Source organism: Anomaloglossus baeobatrachus, chromosome 9, assembly GCF_048569485.1.
Source record: "Anomaloglossus baeobatrachus isolate aAnoBae1 chromosome 9, aAnoBae1.hap1, whole genome shotgun sequence".
In the NCBI taxonomy this organism is placed as follows: domain Eukaryota; kingdom Metazoa; phylum Chordata; class Amphibia; order Anura; family Aromobatidae; genus Anomaloglossus; species Anomaloglossus baeobatrachus.
The window spans coordinates 227,654,109-227,667,281 of record NC_134361.1 but is presented as its reverse complement, the minus strand read 5'-3'; the positions used below and the strand labels follow the sequence as shown (position 1 = coordinate 227,667,281).

General features: G+C 49.3%; 1 protein-coding gene and 1 long non-coding RNA gene across 8 annotated transcripts in view; one reads left to right on the top strand and one right to left on the bottom strand.

Moving 5' to 3' along the window:
• The first annotated feature begins 652 nt into the window (after window positions 1-652).
• LOC142251675 (uncharacterized) lies at window positions 653-1,395 on the top strand. Its single transcript, XR_012725325.1, has 2 exons — window positions 653-779; window positions 866-1,395. It is a non-coding gene; the product is annotated as an uncharacterized LOC142251675 (long non-coding RNA).
• Window positions 1,396-4,259: 2,864 nt separating this feature from the next.
• The window catches only part of SH3GLB2 (SH3 domain containing GRB2 like, endophilin B2), a 72,994-nt gene continuing 64,080 nt past the window's right edge, over window positions 4,260-13,173 (bottom strand). For 4 of the 7 annotated variants that reach the window (XM_075324681.1, XM_075324685.1, XM_075324686.1 and 1 more), the window contains 5 exons: window positions 11,664-11,753; window positions 11,033-11,133; window positions 8,994-9,008; window positions 8,210-8,438; window positions 4,260-4,457 (listed from right to left, as the gene is read on the bottom strand). In XM_075324681.1, the coding sequence (XP_075180796.1) occupies window positions 4,350-4,457; window positions 8,210-8,438; window positions 8,994-9,008; window positions 11,033-11,133; window positions 11,664-11,753 (543 nt within the window). In that variant the 3' untranslated portion in view covers window positions 4,260-4,349. The remainder of the gene's footprint in view (window positions 4,458-8,209; window positions 8,439-8,993; window positions 9,009-11,032; window positions 11,134-11,663; window positions 11,754-13,173) is intronic. The other 3 variants (XM_075324683.1, XM_075324688.1, XM_075324684.1) reach the window with 1 other exon arrangement.

Genomic DNA, 13,173 nt, shown 5'->3' with positions numbered 1-13,173 from the left:
CCGCCCCTATGGCTGAAACCTAAGGTATATACTGCAGCCATGTAAACATAAAGTGAGCTTGAGTGACCGTGACTGAACCACGCAGAAGCTCCGCCCCTATGGCTGAAACCTAAGGTATATACTGCAGTCATGTAAACATAAAGTGAGCTTGAGTGACCGTGACTGAACCACGCAGAAGCTCCGCCCCTATGACTGAAACCTAAGGTATATACTGCAGTCATGTAAACATAAAGTGAGCTTGAGTGACCGTGACTGAACCACGCAGAAACTCCGCCCCTATGGCTGAAACCTAAGGTATATACTGCAGTCATGTAAACAAAGTGAGCTTGAGTGACCGTGACTGAACCATGCAGAAGCTCCGCCCCTATGGCTGAAATCTAAGGTATATACTGCATTCACCTAATAAAAGACCTTATCTGCTTAAGATAAATACATGGATTTTTTTTTTTTTTTTTTTAAACCATGATGGGGATTCACATTGCACCATTTAAAACACACGGGGGGCGGTTTAATATTGAAAAGCGACATGACGGGTTCCTTTCAACGATCATTCTCTTTCCACTCGCCCCTGGGCTGCTCTTTCTTGGCTCTGTAACCATTGTGGAGCCCATCTGATTTAGTAGGTGACGTTGGGTTTTGTGCTCTCCAGGCCGCTGCTGCTGTTTATTATCGAGAACTGTTTTTACCTGACCATCTCACAAGCGGTGCGGTACCTGCGAGACCCCTCGGTGCACCCCCGGGACAAGCAGCGCATGAAGCAGGAGCTCGGATCCGAACTGGTATGAATCCCCCCCCACCCCACCACGATCACATTTACACTTTATATACAAATATTGATCTTTTTTTCCCCCATCCTCTTCCTCAGAGCACTCTTCTCTCCAGCCTGAATCGTTACACCCGGCGTGGGATCCCGTCCTCTCCGGCTGCCGGGGTCCTTCCCTCCTCACAACCCAAATCTGGACCGTCTGCCAAGCCAGCGCCGGAGGCACAGGAGCCCGTTCTGCAGCTGGTTCAGGCCTTTATAAGGCACGTGCAAAGATAAAAGAACTGAACTTTACTACCAGGTCTAGACTTGGTAAAATGTGTATGAATTAACCACCATCATGGACCATAATAAACATTCTTAAAGGTACATAGCGTCCATAAAACAACCGTATAACAGCCATTGCCAGTGTTGATAAAGGAAAGCCGGTGGGGGGGGGTCGTTATCAGAGCAAGCTGCTCCATGTCAGTACAGTGGGTGCATGTAGTTTACCCCCCTTCATGATGCATGCAGCAAACGATTCTCATTTGCCTGTGCGGTCCACTTTCCTTTTTTGTACTGTCTTTTATTATTTCCTTGTACTTATCACATTTTGTATTTATACCGACAGTAAAAAGACGACATTTACAGACTCTTGTGTGTAAGAACTGTCCTGTCTGCCGCCACCATTGCAGGAATGATAGAATTTATTAATAATCTAATCAAACACAGACAGGGGAGAAGGGGGGGGGGAGATTTGCTGACACGCAATAAATAACACTCAGGGATCAAATAAACGAAGCGGGATGATGGGTGCAAGTAGTCATTAGAAAAGGGGGAAGCTGTCCAAATGACACATTTAGAAATAATTCTCTTTTCAGCAAGCGTGCAGATCCGGGGTCTCCTGAGAGCGACGTATCCTTCATAGAATAAGAAAAGCCACAATGTAATAGTGTATAAATAGGCGACAGATCGTACATTCATTAGTAGTGTCTCTAAACAATATGGCTGCGCGGTCAGAAGAGGACATCACATACTAATTAAAGGTTGTTCGTATAGTCCACATATTTCTCTACATGAAAAGGTACAACAAGCCGGCGTATGGGCCGATCCAGTATTAGGGTATCGCAAGCCGGAGTCAGTATTAGCAATTTTACATTGTAGCTGGGAAGGAGGGTAAGTCTCTAAAACCACTTCTGCATATGTCTCCCTGGCACTAAATATTCTCCATGGTGGAGGTCTTCTTTATAATAGATCTGTCAGGTCTCCTACCTGAGGGCAGACTAAGATCGAGAGGGCAACTCGGAGCTGAAGATATTTTCTATTTTATTTCTTATTTACACAACAAAAAATGCCAGGACTCTTAGACAAGGCCTAAGAGTCCGGCTCTATCCCGTCCTTCCCCCCCGCGAGGCCCAAGAGTCCGGTTCTACCCCGCCCACAAAAAGTCATTTGACAGATCCTCCTGTATACGGAGGGGGGGGGTGGTAGAGAACAACTTTTTGGCTTTTCTATCAGTTCTTACCTATGAGGAGTGGTTGTAAAACAAGAACTTTTCCATTTTCTCCTTATTAAAGGTCTTCTCAGTTCTCGAGAATGGATGAATTTGTGACCCCATAGTGTACTGCTCATTTCCTAAGCCCCCGGCCACCTCTGCAGTCTGAGTGGTCAATAGCCAAGGAAAGGAGCGCTCTGACCTCATATGCAAAGTTTGGCCGGATGCCGCAATGGTACCGCAGGACCGCGCTGTCTCCGATGGGCGCTTTAAAATGACCCTTTAAACTCTGTATCTCGCCCTCTGCTTTTATTGGAGGCCTGACAAATCTACTTTAAAGACCTTGTAAACATTTGCGACCAAAATAGCTACCCTTTTTTTTTTTTTTTAGCAGCTTTGCAAATACTCTAGCTTAATGCAATTTTATGCCTACAGCTCTGATGCAGACTGATGAGTTACTATGGTTAAAGACTATAAACAGACCTTGTATAGGCTGATCCTGTCAGTCTTGTATTACTCTCACTGACCTGCATGCAGGGTTAGTCTGACATATGGAAACATAGAGGGTTGCAGATGTGCTGCAGGAGAATTGTAAGGAAGACTTCAAGCTGCTTTTTATTTTTTCTTGTGAGGGGAGGCAGCAGAGCAAGAGATGTTTGCTAGAGGTGAACAACAAGATGCCAAGGAGAGAAGTGCTCACCACATCCAGTGTAATAGCTGGAAGAGCACCAAGATCACTTCTTTCCTTGGCAACCGGTGTAAGAGCTGGAGCAGCACCAAGGAGAGAAGTGAACATGGTGCAGTTCCACTTATTACACGGGATGCCGTGTTCACTTCTCTTTGGCATCCGGTGTAATAGCTGTAACAGGACAAGGAGAGAAGTGCACACAGTGCTGTTCCAGCTATTACACCAGATTCCAAGGAGAGAAGTGAACACCACATCCGCTGTAATAACTGTAACAGCACCATGTTCACTTCCTCCTTGGTGCTGTTCCAGCTATTATTGGATCCTAAGGAGAGAAGTGAACACAGCATCCAGTGTAGTAGCTGGAACATCACCGCGTTCACTTCTCTACTTGGCATCCGGTGTAACAACTAGAACAGTACCAAGGAGAGAAGTGAACACGGTGCTGTTCCAGCTATTACACCGGATGCCAAGGAGAGAAGTGAACCTGGTGCTGTTCCAGCTATTACACCGGATGCCAAGGAGAGAAGTGAACACTGCTGTTCCAGCTATTACACCGGATGCCAAGGAGAGAAGTGAACTTTGCTGTTCCAGCTATTACACTGGATGACAAATCTTTCTTCTCACTACTACTCAATACCGTTTAAGCTACGTGACAAAATCTGCTACAAAGTGCTAAAATCAATATCACCCTGTAAAGAGAGACCCTATCATTCCAACCCCTGGATCCAGAGATTGAAGGGGAGCAGGACTCCCGGGGATACTTGTGTGTGTCCCTTCTTTGTTCTCAAGCTTGTACAATAGGAATATCCCTTTAAGATACCTTCCCTCCTGATTACCGACGTATAGGTAGAAGAGTGCCGGATTAACAGACAAGGGAATGAGCCGATAGATAGATGGCTTGGATAGTGAGTAAGGGGGTGTAATGAGGGGGTCACATATTTGCACGATGCTCCCCCCAACTCCCTCTCTGCATAGTGGCAATAAAAGTGATCGTATTATCTGGATGCTGCCCAGTTAGGATCGGACATTCCCGGCTCCAGCCCGCACTCTTCCACATTGGTATAAACAGTGCACAGTTTAGATTTCGGGACAGACCTGGGAGGGGGGAGGCAGGCATTATCTGGGGAGGACTGAAATCTATGACCTTAGTGCAAGCATAATAATGAGGATGATGGGTTAGGGTTAACTCCTGTACGTCTCCCTGCAATAGCAGATTTGTGTAACGGTGCTTAACCTGTTATGTGCTGGGCAGGGGTTACATAGATGGTGGAGGCTGATCAAACACAATAAAGAGGGAGAAAGGATTTGCAAAGACAGACAAAGGAACGGGGGGAGGGGGGGGGTGCAGCAGCCTCCGAGCGACGACGACAACCCCGGTGGGCGATTGGCTTGTTGAGAGATTCTGCACGGCGGTCGCCTCTGGTCTAACTGAGGAGTTCCAGGTATGTAACGGGGACTTTGCCTTTTTGGTTCCCTCGCTCTCCGATGAGCCAATCAGGATCCATACCAGGGAGGCTGTATACAGTGATGAGCTGGGAGGAAAAAGCGAGGGGCAAAGATCAGACCAAATTCAGACCCAAACTTCACAGTCGCATGAGCTGCCGGGAGACAGGCTACGGTAAGTAGTGCAGTCTGAACTTAGCCACACACATGAGTCAACACACACACACACACACACACACACACACACACACACACACACACACACACACAATCACTCAGTGCCCCCCACTGCTCACACACGACATGAGTCAACACACACACACCATCACTCAGTGCCCCCCCCACTGCTCACACACGACATGAGCCAAAACACACACACCATCACTCAGTGCCCCCCCCACTGCTCACACACGACATGAGCCAAAACACACACACCATCACTCAGTGCCCCCCACTGCTCACACGGTATGAATCATCACACACACACAGACACACACACACACACACACACACACACACACACACACACACACACACACACCATCACTCAGTGCCCCCCACTGCTCACACACATGAGTCATCTCACACACACCATCACTCAGTGCCTCCCACTGCTCACACACGACATGAGTCATCACACACACACACACACACACACACACACATCATCACTCAGTGCCCCCCCCCACTGCTCACACATGGCATGAGTCATCACACACATCACTCAGTGCCCCCCACTGCTCACACACAACGAGTCATCTCACACACACACACACACACACACACACCATCACTCAGTGCCCCCCCCACTGCTCACACACGACATGAGCCAAAACAAACACACCATCACTCAGTGCCCCCCCCCACTGCTCACACACGACATGAGCCAAAACACACACACCATCACTCAGTGCCCCCCACTGCTCACACACGACATGAGTCATCACACACACACCATCACTCAATGCCCCCCACTGCTCACACGGTATGAATCATCACACACACACACACACCATCACTCAGTGCCCCCCACTGCTCACACACGGCATGAGTCATCACACACATCACTCAGTGCCCCCCACTGCTCACACACAACGAGTCATCACACACACACACACACACACACACACACACACACACACACACACACACACACACACCATCACTCAGTGCCCCCCCCACTGCTCACACACGACATGAGCCAAAACAAACACACCATCACTCAGTGCCCCCCCCACTGCTCACACACGACATGAGCCAAAACAAACACACCATCACTCAGTGCCCCCCCCCACTGCTCACACACGACATGAGCCAAAACACACACACCATCACTCAGTGCCCCCCACTGCTCACACACGACATGAGTCAACACACACACACACATCACTCAGTGCCCCCCCCCACTGCTCACACACATGAGTCATCTCACACACACCATCACTCAGTGCCCCCACTGCTCACACACGACATGAGTCAACACACACACACACACATCACTCAGTGCCCCCCACTGCTCACACGGTATGAATCATCACACACACAGACACACACACACACACACATCACTCAGTGCCCCCCACTGCTCACACACATCACTCAGTGCCCCCCACTGCTCACACGGTATGAATCATCACACACACACAGACACACACACACACACACACACACACACACACCATCACTCAGTGCCCCCCACTGCTCACACACATGAGTCATCTCACACACACCATCACTCAGTGCCTCCCACTGCTCACACACGACATGAGTCATCACACACACACACACACACACACACACACACCATCACTCAGTGCCCCCCCCCACTGCTCACACATGGCATGAGTCATCACACACATCACTCAGTGCCCCCCACTGCTCACACACAACGAGTCATCACACACACACACACACACACACACCATCACTCAGTGCCCCCCCCACTGCTCACACACGACATGAGCCAAAACAAACACACCATCACTCAGTGCCCCCCCCCACTGCTCACACACGACATGAGCCAAAACACACACACCATCACTCAGTGCCCCCCACTGCTCACACACGACATGAGTCATCACACACACACCATCACTCAATGCCCCCCACTGCTCACACGGTATGAATCATCACACACACACCATCACTCAGTGCCCCCCACTGCTCACACACGGCATGAGTCATCACACACATCACTCAGTGCCCCCCACTGCTCACACACAACGAGTCATCACACACACACACACACACACACACACACACACACACACACACACACACACACACACACACACACACACACACACACACACCATCACTCAGTGCCCCCCCCACTGCTCACACACGACATGAGCCAAAACAAACACACCATCACTCAGTGCCCCCCCCCCACTGCTCACACACGACATGAGCCAAAACACACACACCATCACTCAGTGCCCCCCACTGCTCACACACGACATGAGTCAACACACACACACACACACATCACTCAGTGCCCCCCCCCACTGCTCACACACATGAGTCATCTCACACACACCATCACTCAGTGCCCCCACTGCTCACACACGACATGAGTCAACACACACACACACACATCACTCAGTGCCCCCCACTGCTCACACGGTATGAATCATCACACACACAGACACACACACACACACACACACATCACTCAGTGCCCCCCACTGCTCACACACGACATGAGTCATCACACACACACATCACTCAGTGCCCCCCACTACTCACACACGGCATGAGTCAACACACACACCCATCACTCAGTGCCCCCCACTGCTCACACACAACGAGTCATCACACACACACCATCACTCAGTGCCCCCCACTGCTCACACACAACGAGTCATCACACACACACCATCACTCAGTGCCCCCCACTGCTCACACACGGAATGAGTCACACACACACACACACACACACACACACACACACACACACAATCACTCAGTGCCCCCCACTGCTCACACATGACATGAGTCACACACACACACACACCATCACTCAGTGCCCCCACTGCTCACACATGACATGAGTCATCACACACACATCACTCAGTGCCCCCCCCCACTGCTCACACACATGAGTCATCACACACACATCACTCAGTGCCCCCCACTGCTCACACACGACATGAGCCATCACACACACACACATCACTCAGTGCCCCCCACTGCTCACACACGGCATGAGTCAACACACACACATCACTCAGTGCCCCCCACTGCTCACACACAACGAGTCATCACACACACACACACACCATCACTCAGTGCCCCCCACTGCTCACACACGGCATGAGCCAACACACACACACACACACACACACCACTCAGTGCCCCCCCACTGCTCACACACGACATGAGTCATCACACACACACACCATGACTCAGTGCCCCCCACTGCTCACACCCAACATGAGTCATCACACACACCATCACTCAGTGCCCCCCACTGCTCACACACGGCATGAATCATCTCACACACATCATCACTCAGTGCTCCCCACTGCTCACACACTACATGAGTCATCACACACACATCATCACTCAGTGCTCCCCACTGCTCACACACGGCATGAATCATCTCACACACACACACACCATCACTCAGTACCCCCCCCCCCCCCCACTGCTCACACACGACATGAGTCATCACACTCACCCCCACCCACACACCATCACCCAGTAACCCCCCCCCCCCACTGCTCACACACATGTCACCCCCACACACCATCACTCAGTGCCCCCCACTGCTCACACACTACATGAGTCATCACACACACACATACACACGAGTCATCACTCAGCCCCCACTGCTCACCTCGTCGGCCATGAGAGCCAGCTCCGTGCTATCCGCAGCCTCGTAGTCGTACAGCACTCTCGCTTTCCGTGTGCCACTCGCAGGGGGTTTGACTTCTGCAGGATTCATTGTCCCGTCTGCAGGGTTGGGGCTTACGGCTTGGAGCAAGGGGAGAGTGGCGGCTGGTGGGGAGGTACTGATCGGAGGGGGGACCACCGCTTCTGCATTCCCCACAAATGTCGATGGAAACCTGGTGAAGATAATGGTGCGTACTGGTTATCAGAAGGAAAGGACTGGGATAGCCACTTTCTTAAATAAAACGCTGCCCACATGAGCGCTGCAGCTAATGATAGGCTGCAGCGCTCTCTCTTCCCTCCAACTGCTACATTCAGAGACTCACAGCCGATCCATATTCAGACCACGACAGAAGAATGTGTAAAATTAGCCTTAGTAATTCTCCAACAGATTGAGCTCACTGATAGGTCCTCAGTTAACCCATTTTGCACTTTGCAGGGAAACAATAACCTAGTCTATACGGCAATGTAACATTATTGCATCAAACGGCTCAAATGACATTCTATGAAAAGCGCAGGGCATCGCAGGTCCAAAACTGCCATGGGAAACCATTAGCACCACTACAATCTTGCTACAAGGAAAAGTGTCCTCTAATGGAGTGGGGCCCTCTGTAATTCTTACTGGCATTTATGGGTTAAAAGCAGCGGATCGGAGGTCAGCTGAATAGATTGCACCTAATACCTAGCGACATGCTCCATCATGTGTGGACTGATTGTAATAACATACTTACACCTCACCCCTGGAGCTGGCAGCGGAAAAAAAAAAAAAAACGAGAATGGGAAGAATATTAGTCATTTCGAAAAGCAAAATATTAGGATGGGCTGCAGCCGGGCGCTGTCAAAGCAACATAGGAGTTGTTGTCCCGTCACAGCTGCAGCCGCTCGCTCCAAGTCAAATTGTAATCTTGTAATTTTCACATTTCGACTCATACCTCCTGTCCTTTTCAGGAAGAGTTTTCAGCTATCTCATCATCAGAGGAAGGATTACAATGATAGGTAACAGAGGATTGAGCAATCATAATACGTAATGTCACCACTCCCCCTCCCTTCACAATAACCTCTGCACATGCTCATTAGATGCTTCAATACAAAAGACCGGGTTTGAGTCTGATCATTGCTGCTAATGTACATGTATCATTTCCTGAAACAGGAAGTGGCTTCCCCTAGCGGTGGGTGCTTTATAACCTTTATCAGAAGCGTGCACTGCTTCCGCCTAGTGGTGGCTTATAGTAACTCAAAGATTTGCAATGCTCCCCCTAGTGGTGGCTGCTGGTAACCTTTATCAGATACTTGCAATGCTCCCTCTAGTGGTGGCTGCTGGTAACCTTTATCAGATACTTGCAATGCTCCCTCTAGTGGTGGCTGCTGGTAACCTTTATCAGATACTTGCAATGCTCCCCCTAGTGGTGGCTGCTGGTAACCTTTATCAGATACTTGCGATGCTCCCTCTAGTGGTGGCTGCTGGTAACCTTTATCAGATACTTGCAATGCTCCCCCTAGTGGTGGCTGCTGGTAACCTTTATCAGATACTTGCGATGCTCCCTCTAGTGGTGGCTGCTGGTAACCTTTATCGGACACTTGCGATGCTCCCTCTAGTGGTGGCTGCTGGTAACCTTTATCGGACACTTGCGATGCTCCCTCTAGTGGTGGCTGCTGGTAACCTTTATCGGATACTTGCAATGCTCCCTCTAGTGGTGGCTACTGGTAACCTTTATCGAACACTTGCAATGCTCCCCCTAGTGGTGGCTGCTGGTAACCTTTATCGGACACTTGCAATGCTCCCCTAGTGGTGGCTGCTGGTAACCTTTATCGGACACTTGCAATGCTCCCCCTAGTGGTGGCTGCTGGTAACCTTTATCGGACACTTGCAATGCTCCCCCTAGTGGTGGCTGCTGGTAACCTTTATCGGACACTTGCAATGCTCCCCTAGTGGTGGCTGCTGGTAACCTTTATCGGACACTTGCAATGCTCCCCCTAGTGGTGGCTGCTGGTAACCTTTATCGGACACTTGCAATGCTCCCCCTAGTGGTGGCTGCTGGTAACCTTTATCGGACACTTGCAATGCTCCCCCTAGTGGTGGCTGCTGGTAACCTTTATCGGACACTTGCAATGCTCCCCCTAGTGGTGGCTGCTGGTAACCTTTATCAGACACTTGCAATGCTCCCCCTAGTGGTGGCTGCTGGTAACCTTTATCGGACACTTGCAATGCTCCCCCTAGTGGTGGCTGCTGGTAACCTTTATCGGACACTTGCAATGCTCCCCCTAGTGGTGGCTGCTGGTAACCTTTATCAGATACTTGCAATGCTCCCCCTAGTGGTGGCTGCTGGTAACCTTTATCGGATACTTGCAATGCTCCCTCTAGTGGTGGCTGCTGGTAACCTTTATCGGACACTTGCGATGCTCCCTCTAGTGGTGGCTGCTGGTAACCTTTATCGGACACTTGCAATGCTCCCCCTAGTGGTGGCTGCTGGTAACCTTTATCAGATACTTGCAATGCTCCCCCTAGTGGTGGCTGCTGGTAACCTTTATCAGATACTTGCAATGCTCCCCCTAGTGGTGGCTGCTGGTAACCTTTATCAGATACTTGCAATGCTCCCTCTAGTGGTGGCTGCTGGTAACCTTTATCAGATACTTGTGATGCTCCCTCTAGTGGTGGCTGCTGGTAACCTTTAGCAGATACTTGCAATGCTCCCCCTAGTGGTGGCTGCTGAGAATTGCATTGCCTGCACCATGGCACAGTGTGACCAAACCCCAGCCGTCCCCTACATACCTTCCCAGCTGTTTCTGCAGATCCACCATGTACTGGTAGCACTGAGCATAGTATGTAGCCTGGGCCTCTGCAAACTCGTGCAAGCAGCGGAGGTGATTGACCTGTGGAAGACACGGCAGGTGACACACACGCTTCTTTTTCCAGGATATGGTTTCCTATATCATGGCTGACACCACTTGGTAAATAAGACACCGGACTGACCGCATTCAGCAATGTCATCAATGAGACATTTTTTTCCGGTTACGGGATATTTCCATGTTTGTAAGCAATTTACAGGCTGAATTATATAATCCAGAGCTGAAATTCCCCCAGCGCGCCTTGCTGCATTGTGATGTGACAAGTCCCTGTGTATGGCGCGAGTTCAGGAGCTGAGACTTCACCATTCTAGGGAGAGGATTCATACCAGCAACCAGAGCGAGCTCCGATCACTGCAGCTTAACCATTTAAATGTCAATCACTGACAGCTGTATTTAAATGGCCCAGTCACTGGTACATACACCAATTATCACCGAGGGTTCTGATAAGAAGGGGTTAAGCTTGTGTCACCAAATTGTTACATTCTATTGTCATCTACAGATGTAAATATATGGAGGATTCCCATCTGCTATACACTGCCAGTATATATACTCACGTGAGTGCTACTTATCCCCTCCAGGAGCAGTCTGGTCACTTCTGCCTGACGATCAAACTCTGTCTGAGCCACTCTCAGCTCATGCTCCGCCTGCAAGAGACAACAATCACCTCCATATTAACCCGAGAACGCAGGGACTAGAATATAGAGATTCCTTCCCAACCACAGTCACAGGAGTAAAAAGGGAAGAACCCAGCTGTGCGGCTAAATATGGAAGATAATTGTCCAAACAGCAATTCCCTAATGTAATAATCAGGTCATCTTCCTGCAAAATAATAAGCATACACTGTATTCTGATATAAACATTGTACCTACCTGCAGTCACCACTAGAGGGAGCACTCTGCATTCTGATATACAGTACTTTGCACTCAGTAGTAACATAGAATGCAGTGCGCTCCCTCTAGTGGTGACTGCAGTAGGTACAATGTTATTACTGAGTTCAATGTATATCAGAACGCAGTGAGCTCCCTCTAGTGGTGACTGCATACATCTAAAATGTTATCCTCGAGTGTAAAGTATATCAGAAGCCGTTGAGCTCCCTCTAGTGGTGAATGTATGTTATTACTGAGTGCAATTAAGCAGTGAGCCCCCCTCTAGTGGTGGCCGTAGCCAGCTATAACAATTAAATTAGGTCTATGCAGGAGATTTTGGGCTGTGTATTAGAAACTGAGCTCCAAGCGCCCTTAAGTGTATATTTAAATAAAAAAACACAAAACACTTCTAGTTTTTTTTAAATGGTGGGCTTTGACAAAAAGGGGGCTGCAAATGTGTAGCCTAAAAAGGCACGTCACATAGACGGAGTATCTGTATGACGCTGGGAACTCCAGTTGTGTACGAAATTTGGGCAATTCAGCAGAAGACTTTCCGATCAGCACTTTACTCCATACTGTAGTGCAATGTATATGGATGGGAAATCAGCGGCAAATCTGTGCCAAAATCTGCGTGATTTGGTGCGGATTTGCTGTGAATATTTTTCATGAACGTCCCCAGTGAAGAAACAATGGATGCACATGGAAGGCAGCCAAGAGAGTTCTCCACAGCCCTTCTGCAGGAACCAGACACCTCAGGGACATCACTGGGGTCTGAGAAATTTGGTTTAGCCTTCAATATGGCTGCCGCCACCTATGACAAGCTCATGTTACAGGTAAAAGTACATTTGTCCTGGTGACACGGAGAACAGAATGTATGACTGGACATGATGTGAGCGTCCATCGCTGTGGATGGGGACGTGCATCCTACAGACGTGGGGAGGATCATGCTGGGAGGGAAGCAGCAATCAACAAAACAAGAAACATTATACGGAAATCAAACACGTGGCACCTGAACCGGTCCGAAATCTAGATAAATATAGTCTATATACAACTACAACAAAAAGTATTCACCTCCCACTGCAAATGAGGTTTATTGGCAAAATGTAGAAATTTTCCGCAAGAATAAGGTAAATAGCTGAAGAACCATATAACAAGTGAGTTCTCCAACACAATACACCACTTACTATTGCACTCTCAG